The 12,830-nt window shown below is 32.8% G+C and overlaps 2 protein-coding genes across 3 annotated transcripts in view; one reads left to right on the plus strand and one right to left on the minus strand.

Annotated features, from left to right (window-relative positions):
- atp6v1c2 (ATPase H+ transporting V1 subunit C2) overlaps positions 1-5,049 on the minus strand; it is a 35,083-nt gene extending 30,034 nt beyond the window's left edge. The window contains exons 1-3 of the mRNA XM_051133800.1: positions 4,971-5,049; positions 3,351-3,494; positions 1,966-2,033 (exon numbers count right to left, since the gene is read on the minus strand). Coding sequence (XP_050989757.1) covers positions 1,966-2,033; positions 3,351-3,476 — 194 coding nt within the window. The 5' untranslated portion in view covers positions 3,477-3,494; positions 4,971-5,049. The remainder of the gene's footprint in view (positions 1-1,965; positions 2,034-3,350; positions 3,495-4,970) is intronic.
- Positions 5,050-7,318: 2,269 nt separating this feature from the next.
- The window catches only part of nol10 (nucleolar protein 10), a 327,975-nt gene continuing 322,463 nt past the window's right edge, over positions 7,319-12,830 (plus strand). For both annotated transcript variants that reach the window (XR_007829534.1, XM_051133226.1), the window contains exons 1-8: positions 7,319-7,552; positions 8,122-8,167; positions 8,984-9,082; positions 9,193-9,270; positions 9,569-9,606; positions 11,000-11,136; positions 12,112-12,177; positions 12,732-12,792. Coding sequence is in view for 1 of the 2 variants with exons in the window: in XM_051133226.1 (XP_050989183.1) it covers positions 7,487-7,552; positions 8,122-8,167; positions 8,984-9,082; positions 9,193-9,270; positions 9,569-9,606; positions 11,000-11,136; positions 12,112-12,177; positions 12,732-12,792 (591 nt within the window). In the remaining variant the exon portion in view is untranslated. The remainder of the gene's footprint in view (positions 7,553-8,121; positions 8,168-8,983; positions 9,083-9,192; positions 9,271-9,568; positions 9,607-10,999; positions 11,137-12,111; positions 12,178-12,731; positions 12,793-12,830) is intronic.

The following is a 12,830-nucleotide window of genomic DNA, read 5'->3' on the forward strand; positions in this document are numbered from 1 at the left end:
AACTACAACTTTTGCCTCAGTAAACTCCTAATTTGCTGCTTATTAATAATTAGTAAGGTGCTTGTTAAGTTTAGGTATTGAGTAGGATCAGGGAAGTAGAATATGGACATGTACAATAAATGCTTTATAAAAACTAATAAACAGCCAATATGTTATTAATAGGCATGGTAATAAGCAGTGTTCGAAATGGGGGCGGTGCTGGGGGGGGGCTGGGGGGGTCCCAGACCTCCCATAAGCATTAAGGGACCCCGCATAACACCCCAAAAAAAATATACTTGGGGGGTCCCCTGGTTTTTCAATAAAAATGTAATACTTCAAACATAAAACTAGTGAAAATGAAAAGATTCCATTGCTGTATTAAATTTAGACCTGCTCACGTTAAATCATATTTTATTTGTACGCGTTTTTACAGCGTTGCGCATTATAACCAATTACACACGAGACTAGTGAGTTTAAAATGCAGTGGCCAATCAGAGGCGTTCAGAACAGTCATTGCTAAAACCAGAGTCCTGGACTTACTGACACCTACTGGCGGTTGTAATTCCACATTTAAAGTACCATTTTTTTAATAATGTTAAATATTAGCATTAAACTTTTTAGGATTAAAATATTAAAATATTTTTCATGCATTTGCAACTGCAGGTTAAATGCATTCATGTCCTGCATTAAACAGTGGATAAATACATCTAAATGCCTATTCCTCTATATTGAAAACATTAATTTTGTTGATAATGATTTTATTTGTGTGATAACAGCCTAAAATGTCTTATTATTCTAAGTGACTTAACTGATTAAATATAAGAATTTGACGCAAAAAGATGCACTCTTTCAAAAAACAGAATGGCTTTATAAAGGTTAAAAAATGCCCACAAAAGGTAAAAAAAATCACTTTAAACTTGTTTGAAAATATTAATTTCCTCGGCTAGATATTTAATTCTTCTCTGCTTAGTGATTGTTTGGTACACCTAATTCACGGACCATCATAAAATAAAGATTTATCTTAGAATTGGGTTTTCTCAAGGATAACAAGGACAAGACAAAACTATGAATCATATTTATATAAGGTTTTTTTTTTTTTTTTTGAATTGGGGAAGAGCTTTGACACAATTCGAACACTGGTAATAAGCAACTAGTTAATAGTAAGAATTGGTCCCTACTAAAGTGTTACCCTTTAGATTTTTTTTTCAAGTAAAATGTAGTAAAATGTCTTTTAGTAGAATTGTACAAATGTCCACTTTCAGCTTATGGTTCACAAGTCTTTTTTCTGTGAAATTTTTTACAGATTTTTATGAAGTAAATGCAAGAATAACTTTGATATTGTTAGTAATATTTCAAGAAGAACACTTACTGGACTGAAGCAACTTAGCTTAACTTGATTATCTAGACATATATATATATATATATATATATATATATATATATATATATATATATATATATATATATATATATATATATATATATAATATATATACATATATTTTTTAGAAAAATCATGTTCATTTGTAAGTCTCAAATCTGATCAACTAAATATTTAATAACTAGCATCATAAACTAAAAATAAAGTAACTCTGGTTGCTCATTGTTAACTAGAAACCTATACTAATTGGGACAAAGGTGGGCCTATTATTATTATTGTTACCGGAATGTAGTAAAATGTGGAAGTAGTTCAATAATGAACACATGGGCAGACAGACAGGGCTTAGATTAAGCCAGGATTAGGCCATAGTTCAGTTAGGACATTTAAGTCATTTTTGTAAACATGCTTTAAAAAAAAACATCACTGGTATCCATCTTGAGACAAAACAAAGGCATTGATATATTTTAAGATCAATCAGTGCAAGTTTCTTTTCATTAAAACAGCTCAGACGTACATTTTAGTCTGGGACTATGCTTAAGTCTTGTCTGTGAAACCAGGGGTAGATTAATACACATACATTTAAATTTTAAAGCAACGCTGCTTACCCCTCTGTGTAAGAGTCCAGTCTGGACAGGTCATCAGAGACGCCCAGCAGCACATCCAGTGTTCCTACCTTCATCAAAAAAAAAACAAAAAAAAACATCATAACAACAGTTACAGAAGCTACAGCAATGGTACTGTAGACAAATCAGCCATAACAAAATCTGGTTTATCTGCCTCTCACAAGTTGAGTTTTTAGTTTAGATCCCTAAGTGCTCATTATACTACATGCTTCCCAAAAATATAAGACTTGAACCTTTGATAGATTAGCCAATATATGGTTTTACCATCAAAACATCTACAAAACAGCATGGATTTCTGAAAACACTTTTTGAAAAAGTGTGCTCCTGATAAGAGACATTTGACTGAAGGAGGCAACCTAATACATGCACAGACACACACACACAGTTTAGCTCTTTTTGTATCCATTAATTCATATGGAACAAATTGGTCACTAACCAGAGTCATGTTGCCAAGACAGGGCAATTCAAAACCAATCACATGTTTGGTAATAGAAACTTGTGCTATCCATTATCATTCTATACAAACTTAAACTTCTGTGAATCAAAGTTAAAGGTGAATAGGGTAGGTCTATTTTTTATGATACATTTCTTTCTCCTATTCATATCATTTCCTAAAGAGTGTAACACCGTGGCTCTGTAGTGCTTTCAAAACATTGTTTGAGTGGCCAAACATGTCAAATTCGGACTCAACCAATGGGATAGGTTTGGGGAAGGACTGCCTTTTTATCCAAACTATGGCAGACACTGTTGTGCAGTGTAGTTTCCCAAGTGTTTGGGAAACCTGCTTGGAAATGATCAATATTTTCTTACTTTTTGTGTGCATTTTGTCATTAAATCACACAAAAATGAAAGTTCTGTTATTATTTACTCACCTTCATTGAATTGACATGAATGTGAGAACATGATGACAGGTGAAATAACAATTTGATACAGTAAAGAATCATGACCCACAGCATCCACATATAGCAAAACTTACAAATAGGGTCTGTGTTATGAGGTCATATTTGTATGGATGGCACCCTTAGTCTTTGGAGGCAGTCCAATTATCTAACTTGAAATTAACAGTATGTAAAGTAGCCCCCCACTTTATTGGCAACCAAAGAGTTGATGATAGCCATTGACTATGGAAGTCATTAGTTCGAACACTCTCTGAAGCATTAGCATCTCTTTTTACTGACTCCTGCTATGAAAAAGAAGAAAAAAAACCTTTTGGTTAGAACTTTAAGCCTCATTTTGTACTCTATTTATGGAATAAACCTGTTTAGTTTTAGTTTTAGTTTCAACTATAAGCCTCAAACTGACCTATAGTGAAGCAGCTGAGATCCTCCAGAGAGCCCAGAAGTCTATGAAGCAAAGTGTTTTCTTACCTTCAGCTCTGGGATATGGAATCTGGAGCTTGTGGCCAGACCTGTTTTGGCTGAGATCCGTTTGAGTTTCTCTAAAGACTGACAGCTGATTTTATCCAGAGGAACCGAAATCAACCAGAACTCCATTATGGTTGTTCTTCTCACCTGTGACAGCAGTCTGTGACTTAGAATGAGTCAAATGATGAATTCTAGTGGACGTACATTGACCGGTTGCTGACTGTATCATTGGTTTGCTGACTACAGTGTCTGAGAAGATTAGGTTTCTCAGACAGACGAGCACAATTCTCATGTTCTAAAGACACTAAAGTTTTATGATGAGAGTAAATGAGGTAATACCACCAAGATCAGCTGAAGAAATGTCTGTGAGATCCATCTTCAGTTTTTACACAACTCATTTGTGCATGGTTCAATTTAATTCGAGTAATGTCATCTGTCACAGAAGTTATTTCTTAAGAATGTTGCGTATGGCGAAAAAATAAAGAAATCATGTCGCTTAAGCTGATAATACAGAACATTCAGCAAACTAATTACTCAGGATAAATTTATTTTTTGTTTCTTTGTTCATATTTACATTAATGTTCAGTTAATCTAATGAACATCTTTAACAAAAACAGTCCTACAAGTTCATCAATACATCTAAACAAATAATAAGCAATTTGTGACTTACACACATTCTGACTTACCTATCTCATGTCATGTTTACTGTGTATTTTGCACAGGCAGGTGTCAGAAGCTCACATACAATAATGAGCAAATGAAGATAAAATTTAGTATTGTTAACCTGAATTAGAAATGAAATAACAGGACAAAGGTAAGTGAATAAAGTATACGCACTTTATGAGGTATGTGAGGTAAGGCAGACAGTGGACTGTTATGTAAAGTGATCGTTGTTACAGCACTGTGAGAGAACAGGTGTTGTGTGCAAACATTACCATAATGAGAGACGCACGCTCTTCTCACATTGCATTCAGTGATATTGAATTTGTTTCCCACCCTGCTTTTTAAGCATCATTATATGCTTTAGTTTGGATGTGTTCATGGTGTCAGTGTTTTTAGATGTTTACTTGATAGTTCTTACATGCCTTGATGCTCAACCTGATGTCATGCATCTAATGCCACAAAAGAATAACAGTTTTTTTTTTTTTGTTTGTTTGTTTTTTTTGTTGTTGTTGTTGTTTTTGCTGTTAACTTTTCTGGTTATTTGTGAGTTTTTTAACATTTTTATGCATTTATTGGATAAGATAAGGAGTGTGAGAGACAAGTGCTGCCCACGAGGCTTTCGGCTCCAACATTTTTGTGGATTTTTAATAAACATTATATAGAGCACTCACCAAATTCTAGCAAATTAAATGTTTTACAACTAGAAATAGCTAGAAAAATGCATATTCACCATAGAAATGTTACTGTCAAATTTAAATCACTGTAAATAATGCAGTGTCTGTTTTTGAAGTGATGGCCTCAAATTCAAAATAATAAAAATGTTAATGTCAACATCTTTTATATTAAATTTATTTCTAAAATCTAAGTACTGCAGGAAAATAAGATTTGTCAAAGTTTGAAATGAGGAAATATGTAATTGTGCACATTAGTTCCACATTAGTTCTGTCAGCTGTTACTAACCGAATAACCCTCTGCAACTAACAAGTGGTTTTTCACAATACCATGCGACCAACATCATATGATGTTATTTTTTTCTGCGGTGGACATTTTAAACACAGTACTGTAAGTGTCCTCTCATTTCTTCTCCATTTCTTTGTAAATATTTGTAAAATTTACCAGCAATTATGATATCACATTCATTAAATTCTGTATTTTGTATGTGTATTATATTTTTATTTAATTCAGTTTAAGTACTTCAAATCTGTACTAAAGTGCCGGGCAAGTTCCAGAAAAAAGAATTAGCCAGTCAACAACACATGTGACAGCTATGGAGAAAGCAACATAATAGTCATATTTCTGTATAAATATGTAATATTAAAAATATGCAGCTGTAATTTGCCAATTAAATTCAAATGGAAAAATAAACCAACAATGCTGTGTGCATACTTAATTATAGCTGTGGTTACAAGCTGTAGGGCTACTTCAACAACACCACAGTGTTGCCATGTTACACACACAAACACGGAAACATCTTTCTACTATCTATTTGTCTATCTATCTATCTATCTATCTATCTATCTATCTATCTATCATCTGACAGGGCTGCCAACTCTCATGCATTTATCACGAGACTCACGCAGCTGACACTGTTCTCACGCAATGACAGGGCTGTTAACTGTTATTTTCTTACGCAGTCTAAAGCACCCTCAGTTAAAGGTGTAATAATAAGATATTGGTGATACAGATTTAGTAAAGGCTCCAATGCTTATCTGTGTTTGCCCTCTGAAAAGCATCAAATGTTTCTATTTACAACATGTTTTTAAAGCACTGAGCAAAGTTTTAGGAGTGACATATATCCTCAACCAAAACCAACCCCAACCAAAACCACCATCCACCTCGCCATGGAAATTCTCACCCAAGTTAAACTCAAAAGTTGAAGCTGGCTTAGCTGGCTAGCTAGGTAAGTTTTAGTTTAGTTACCACGAAAGCGGTCTAGCTTTTAGCGGCGTTCATTGCCATAACTTACACTCCACAGCTAACCTGCTCCAGGGCAGGTTATGTTCTGGGTAAGAAATCTCAAACTGAATTTGGACCAATTAGATGTGAGCAAAGGGACACATGTCTGATGCACAAAAGTCTGTCTGGCTTTAATGATAATTACTATATTTTATATGATTTATATAATTATTATATGATTTATATTATTACACACAAGCCAGTTTAGTTTTAACAAGCTGTAGAATCAATAGATAACGCTTTAAAAATGTAAAAAATATGTGACATTACATGTTCACGGGGCTTCGCAGATGATCTTATAATAAAGTGTCTCTGTCAGTTCACATTCAAAAGAGAATATAAACATCGGGCACTGTAGAAATGTGCACAGCTGCAAATATGCAGTTTTTTGTGGAGAACAGTATCTAGCACAACATTTAAGTGTTTCTTTCCACAAAGGAAGCATTTAGCAAATTAATGTTTCCGATCTATAAATCTATCTTCCTCAGGTGGTCTGGTTTTGTTTGTAAACTGTCCAGATTAATTTTTGAAATACTTATTTTCATTTGTGATATTCAGTATATAATTTTTAAAGCATTGATCTGACTGATATTTGTTTCACTATTTTTAAAATCAACTCTAAAAATGAGCACATTTTACTATTATATTCTGATTTCATGGGAAATCAGAAGTAAGTGTAGAGGTGTTGTTTGTGCTGTGTGAACATGATCTTACTGTAGTTCTACTATATGTGGACGTGCAATAATTCATGTCACTCACAAAAAAAAAAAAATATATATATATATATATATATATATATATTCCTCAAAATAAATAAAAACAGTGAAATGGAAACTCAGAATATAAACCTGCAATAATTAAATATGTTAAAACCAATATACTGTATGTATTTAATCCCATTTTATTAATCAGTGTCTTTGCTGCTGACCTTCGATAATCCAATTCAACCATATGAGTAAGCAAAAATTTAATTTGTGCATCTTCTTCTTCTTTTTCTTCTTTTTTATTGCTGAAGAGTGTTCTTCTCCTGTGTGAATTTACTTTTCTTTCAGCCTAAGGTGTATTTATTTTACTTTTGGTGTAAAAGGGCTTTTACATTTGCCAAAATTAGAATTTTTTTATATTAAGAACAAACAAGCAAGCCCTGCCCAGAATTTAAACATAACGCAAAAGTAATGTAATGCATTACTTCCCACAAAAAGTAATTCAAGTAATTAGTTACTTTTTTAGGTAGTAACGCAAAATAGTAATGCATTACTTTCAAACGTAAGTTCCACAACACACACGACAAACACGAAAAATATCTCAGTAGGCCTACTTGGGTTCTTGAAGGGTTGGTGAACACTAGGAACTATTGTCGCGGGATGTGTTTCCACACGGACTTCACCCGTCAACGCTTCACTTCCTGTTGTGTATGCACGTGGGTCCCGTGCTGATGTTCATGCCGGCTAACTGTAGTATTTCAATTTTTACATGATTTTATGTGTTCTGTTTGAAAGCTCTGCCTGAGCGCTGTAGGGATGCAGGTGTCCAGTGTGAATAACGTGAAGATCTATAATCTGAGTCATGGGAAATCTCTTCCGGAGGTAAAACCCTTCTTTTGTTTGTGTTAGTCTGAAAGAGTTGGTAGTTAGCAAGGTAAATACAGTGAATGACAGTAAAGCTTTTAATGTAAAATTGTAGCCCTTGCCCATGGTTCAGACATTAAAACATAACCTCCTTTGATGTGTGGTTGTGCACATGTTTACCTGTCATTTTCAGCTAGTTTAGATGATAATATAATATTTATGGTTCCATTATGTTGGTTCCACTTTACATGTTCACAGCTATTCTGAGTTTATATCCCTCTTTGAATGAATTATTAAGACCTAATGTTTTAGATTTATTTAATACAGACATGTTATATATTACTGTAGTATTTGCCAACTGTGCCTTTAACTAGTTTCCTTATGATATGAATTATGAATGTACCTCCTATAATGTTAACATTTAGAATGTGCTTTTTTTAAATCATTATTGACTTTTTAATTTTTATTTAATCCAATTAATTGAGGAAATAATTGGCAGATTAATTTATTATCACTGTACTTATTAGTTGCAACTCTAATTATGACATTACAGTTCTTTTATCTGACACTACATATGTTTATTTCAGTGGCTGTCTGATCGAAAGAAGAGAGACTTACAGAAGAAAGATGTTGGTGAGCTCCTTTCGAATTTCATAGTTTTTTAATATTTTGTGTTAATGCTATAAATAATCTTGGTAACATTTTTCAATAAGCTGTCATTTGTTAACATTAGTTAATGTTTTAACTAACATGAATGAACAATGAACATTACATTTACTACACTATTTATCCGTCTTTGTTAATGTAAGTTAATAAAAAAAATACAGTATTACTCATTCTTTGTTCATGTTAGTTCACAGTGAATTAACTAATGTCAACATACACAACTTGTGAGTTTAATGATGCTTTAGTAAATGCTAAAATTAACATTAACTTAGATTAATAAACGTTCTGGAAGTACTGTTTATTCTTAATTCATGTTAACTGATGTAGTTAACTGTAAAGTGTTACCGTAATCTTTTTATAATAGGTGTAAAAACAGGGTTGATTGTGATTAGCATTTGTAGCAACCTTTAATTTAGTAAAATGTTCATAATGATATGAATTACACACATTAGTAAATATTCTTTTCTAAGTTTCATTTGTGATGTGAATTTTTTCGTTCTCCAGTGATTCAGTTTGCCCTTTGACAGTACAAACTTTTTATTAAGTTTATTACATTTATTTTATTATTTTTATTAAGTCATATTTTTATGGCAATATAAAGTATGGATTTTTTTTATTATTATTTTAGCGGACTTACTGAATAATAATTTGATGTTAGTTATACCTCTGTCTGTTTTATTTTTCATTTTAAAAACTTGTTTAGCTTTCCACACTCGTTCTTATACTCTCTCCTGTAGAGCATTATAAAAAATCTTGTAATTGCTTTAATCATATCTTTAATAGATATCCAGAGGAGGATCGAGCTCATTCAGGATTTTGAGATGCCCACAGTCTGCACCTCTATCCGAGTGTCACGAGATGGCCAGTTCATTTTAGCTGCAGGTCAGTATTTCTAAAGGTTATATATGCTGAATATACAGTTTTAGACTCTGGGAGACGATAAATGATGCTCAACATTGCAATAACTTTAAAACATTTTTGAATGCTTTCAGGCACATACAAACCTAGAGTCCGATGCTATGACACTTACCAGTTGTCTCTGAAATTTGAGAGGTGCCTGGAGTCTGATGGTAAGTGTTATAATCACTGTATAATGAATGCAATTATTGTATCATTGGCCAGTCAGTATCCATGGTATGATCTAGTAGTTTAAAGTCTAGGGTTTGCTTTGGGTGCTGTTGATGGTCTCTGTAATAAAAGCCCAGTGCACTGTTTCATATTTAATCAGAATGTCCACACAAAAACAACCTGAGCTCTCATGAATGTGCCGGTGATTACAAATAACAACAGATGATGGGTAAGCTGCAGGTTGATGATGTAATTAAAGAAGCTTTGTCACTTAACACATCGTTTTTATTCCCCCCACAGTGGTGACGTTTGAAGTCCTATCTGAAGACTACTCTAAGGTAAAACCCACACAGCCTTTATATACTTGTTTGTGTTTGCTGTTTTTCTGCTGTTTTGTTGTACACTTGTTTGATCAAATTATTTGATCAAATTCAAGATGGTTAGTCTTAAATACCTTAAATGGAAAACAAAAGTCTTAAATGTCATTTACGAGCAGTGTTGGGGGTAACGCATTACAAGTAACTCAAGTTATGTAATAATATTACTTTTTTCAAGTAACTAGTAAAGTAACGCATTACTTTTGAATTTCTCTGAAAATATCTTAAAAAACTAGCGTTACTTTTTCAAATAAGTAACGCCAGTTACTTTTTTCCCTATTTATTGATTGACAAGTCTCCTGTCGGGAAATTGGGAGTGAACATGATGTTCCTGTATTCTAGACTAAATGTGAACATGCATTAATTCATCTCACTTTCAAAAAACAGATTCAGTTTTCCTCAAAATGAATAAAAATAGTGAAATGTAAACTCAGAATATGATGCAACCCTGCAATAATTAAATATGTTAATAAAACAAATAGCCTTTATGTATTTAATCCCATTTTATTAACCAGTGTCTTTGCTGCTGACCTTAAATGATGCAATTCAGCCATACTAATAAGCAAAAATTACTTTAGATAAACTAACATTTGTGCTTAATTTTTTTATAGCTGAAGAGTGATCTCCTGCATAAATGTACTTTTCTTTCAGCCTGAGGTGAATTCATTTCACTTTTGGTGTAAAATGGCTTTTACATTAGAATTGTTTTATATTAAAATCAAAGAAGCAAGCCCTGCCCAAGTAACGTAATTAGTTACTTTTTCAGGGAGTAACGCATTAATTGTTATGCATTACTTTTAAAAGTAACGTTCCCCAACACTGTTTACGAGTTTTAAATTTGGGGACAGAATACAGTGGTATATCCTAATGTGGTTATTAAAATTAAAATGACAATTATTTAATTTTATAAATGTAAACGCAGCTTAAAGTCAAAATGTGCTGAACATTCTACAGGCCTGCATTTTTGGAGCACAATTAATACTGTGCATTAATGCCAAATCTATGATCTACTGTTGATGATGTGATGTTGATGTTATGTTTTTTTTAATATATGTGAGTAGTAACAAACATTTCAAAATAAGAATCCTGGGGGGGTGTTTCATAAAACAAGTTTATCAAATAAGCCAGGCTTATTTCAGTTAGTCTGACTTATTTTTAGCCAAATCAAGTGACAATAAATCAGACTAACTAAAACAATCTTGGCTTATTTGGTAAACTTGTTTTATGAAACACCCCCCTGGTGTATTGCATGGCTTGTTTTTTTCATTCATTCGTTTGGTTGCACATTATAGTTCTTGTTGTGATGTGACTAAAAAAACAAATAAAGTGTTTGTTTTTTTTTTGTTTCTTATAGCTGGTGTTCCTGCATATAGACCGCTATGTGGAATTCCACTCTCAGCACGGCCATTACTATAAGACCCGTATCCCAAAGTTTGGCAGAGATTTTTCCTACCACTACCCTTCCTGTGATCTCTACTTTGTGGGTGCCAGGTAAGAGACCACGCTCTGAAACAGTCTATTTACAGCAAGAGCAAATATTTACTGCTTACCTCATCTATTACAGTCGTTATACTGAATAAATTTTAATATTAATAAAGTTAAAATGGTAATATTTTTGTTTTATTATATTTTATTCTGCACACTTTTTCCTTTCTCAGAATAAAATTATTTTAACTTACACTGCCTTTTAGCTTAAGCTTGGAGACAGTAAGATTTATGTTTTTTGAAAGAAATAATACTTTTATTCAGCAATGGTGCAATGAATTCATCAAAAGTGACAGTGAGTATGTTACGAAAGATTTTTATCTCAAGTGAAAGCTGTTCTTTTGAACTTTCTATTCTTTAAAAAAAAATCTGCAGGAAATCAACACATAAAATTAGGGTTGATTGTGATTAAATGTAAAAAATATTATTTAATTAATAATATTTCACAACATTACTGTTTACTGTATTTTTAATCACTCTCTTATGCTCACCAAATGCTGCCTTACAAACTTTTGAACAGTTGTGTAAAGTTTCATATCTGTCCTCTACATAGATAAACATATGATGCTGTCAGTATATTAATGCATTAAAGTGATTGAAGTATTTATTATCAGATGACCTGCGTCAAAGAGGTTGAACTTTTTGTTGAATGGTGAGTTAGGCTGATTTGCTTTGGAGCGAGTGACGTCTGTTTTTGCAAACTATCTGTCCATCTGACATTAATGCATTAATCAGTTCTGTCTTGGTGTGAATAGCTCTTTCATCTTCAAATCTTTTTTTTTTTTTTTTTTTTTTTTTTTTTTTTTTTGCTTTTTTGCTTTCAATAGGCTTTTAGAACCATCACAGCTGGTCCAAAGTATATACATAAACATAGCATGCTGTGCAAACCTTGTTAGCTCCTAACTTTGTTAGGTTTTTAGTTTTGTTTGTGGGAGCTTTGTTTTCTAAATGAAGTGCATGTGTGTTGTGTTTACGCTGTAGCTCAGAGGTCTTCAGACTGAATCTTGAACAAGGCAGATTCCTGAACTCCTTACAGACAGATGCAGCGTAAGTATCTTACCACCACAGGGCGCTATTTTACCATTTTGGCTGTGCTTGTGGGAGAGAAACCATTCTTTCTGGTCCCTCTCTCCGTTCTGAACCCACATCTGTGCTGCATATATACCTACTGATTGAGAAGTATGTGTATACAGTGATACAGTTCATTAAAGAATGTTGTCGTTGAGTTTCCTTTAGATAGTTTGCAATGAAAAAGATAGCATTCGTTTAATTTAATCACATTTCTATTGTACCAAGTATAAACATCAAAACCTTGATCAAAAACTTTGATTTCTAAAATCAAAGTGAAAACAAAATATACAAATTAAAATAAGAAATTAACAAACTATAATAGTATATCAATTTTATTAAAATGTTGATGTAGTCTCATTAAAACATTTATATAACAAGATACATGAGAAGGGAATAGAAAATGCTGTTTATAATAGTGTGAGATGAAAAATAGCATGTTTGGTTAAATGATCCTGCTGGACATGTCATGATAAACACCAAATGTTGATCACATTAGCTGTGTATGAAATAAAAATCTAATCTTTTCACAGAGAAATCAATGTGTGTGACATCAATCCTGTTCATCAGTTGTTTGCTGCGGGAACATTAGAGGTATGTGTTTATCTCAGTCACGTATGACTGGTGATTGT

Source organism: Labeo rohita, chromosome 17 (assembly GCF_022985175.1).
Source record: "Labeo rohita strain BAU-BD-2019 chromosome 17, IGBB_LRoh.1.0, whole genome shotgun sequence".
NCBI lineage: Eukaryota > Metazoa > Chordata > Actinopteri > Cypriniformes > Cyprinidae > Labeo > Labeo rohita.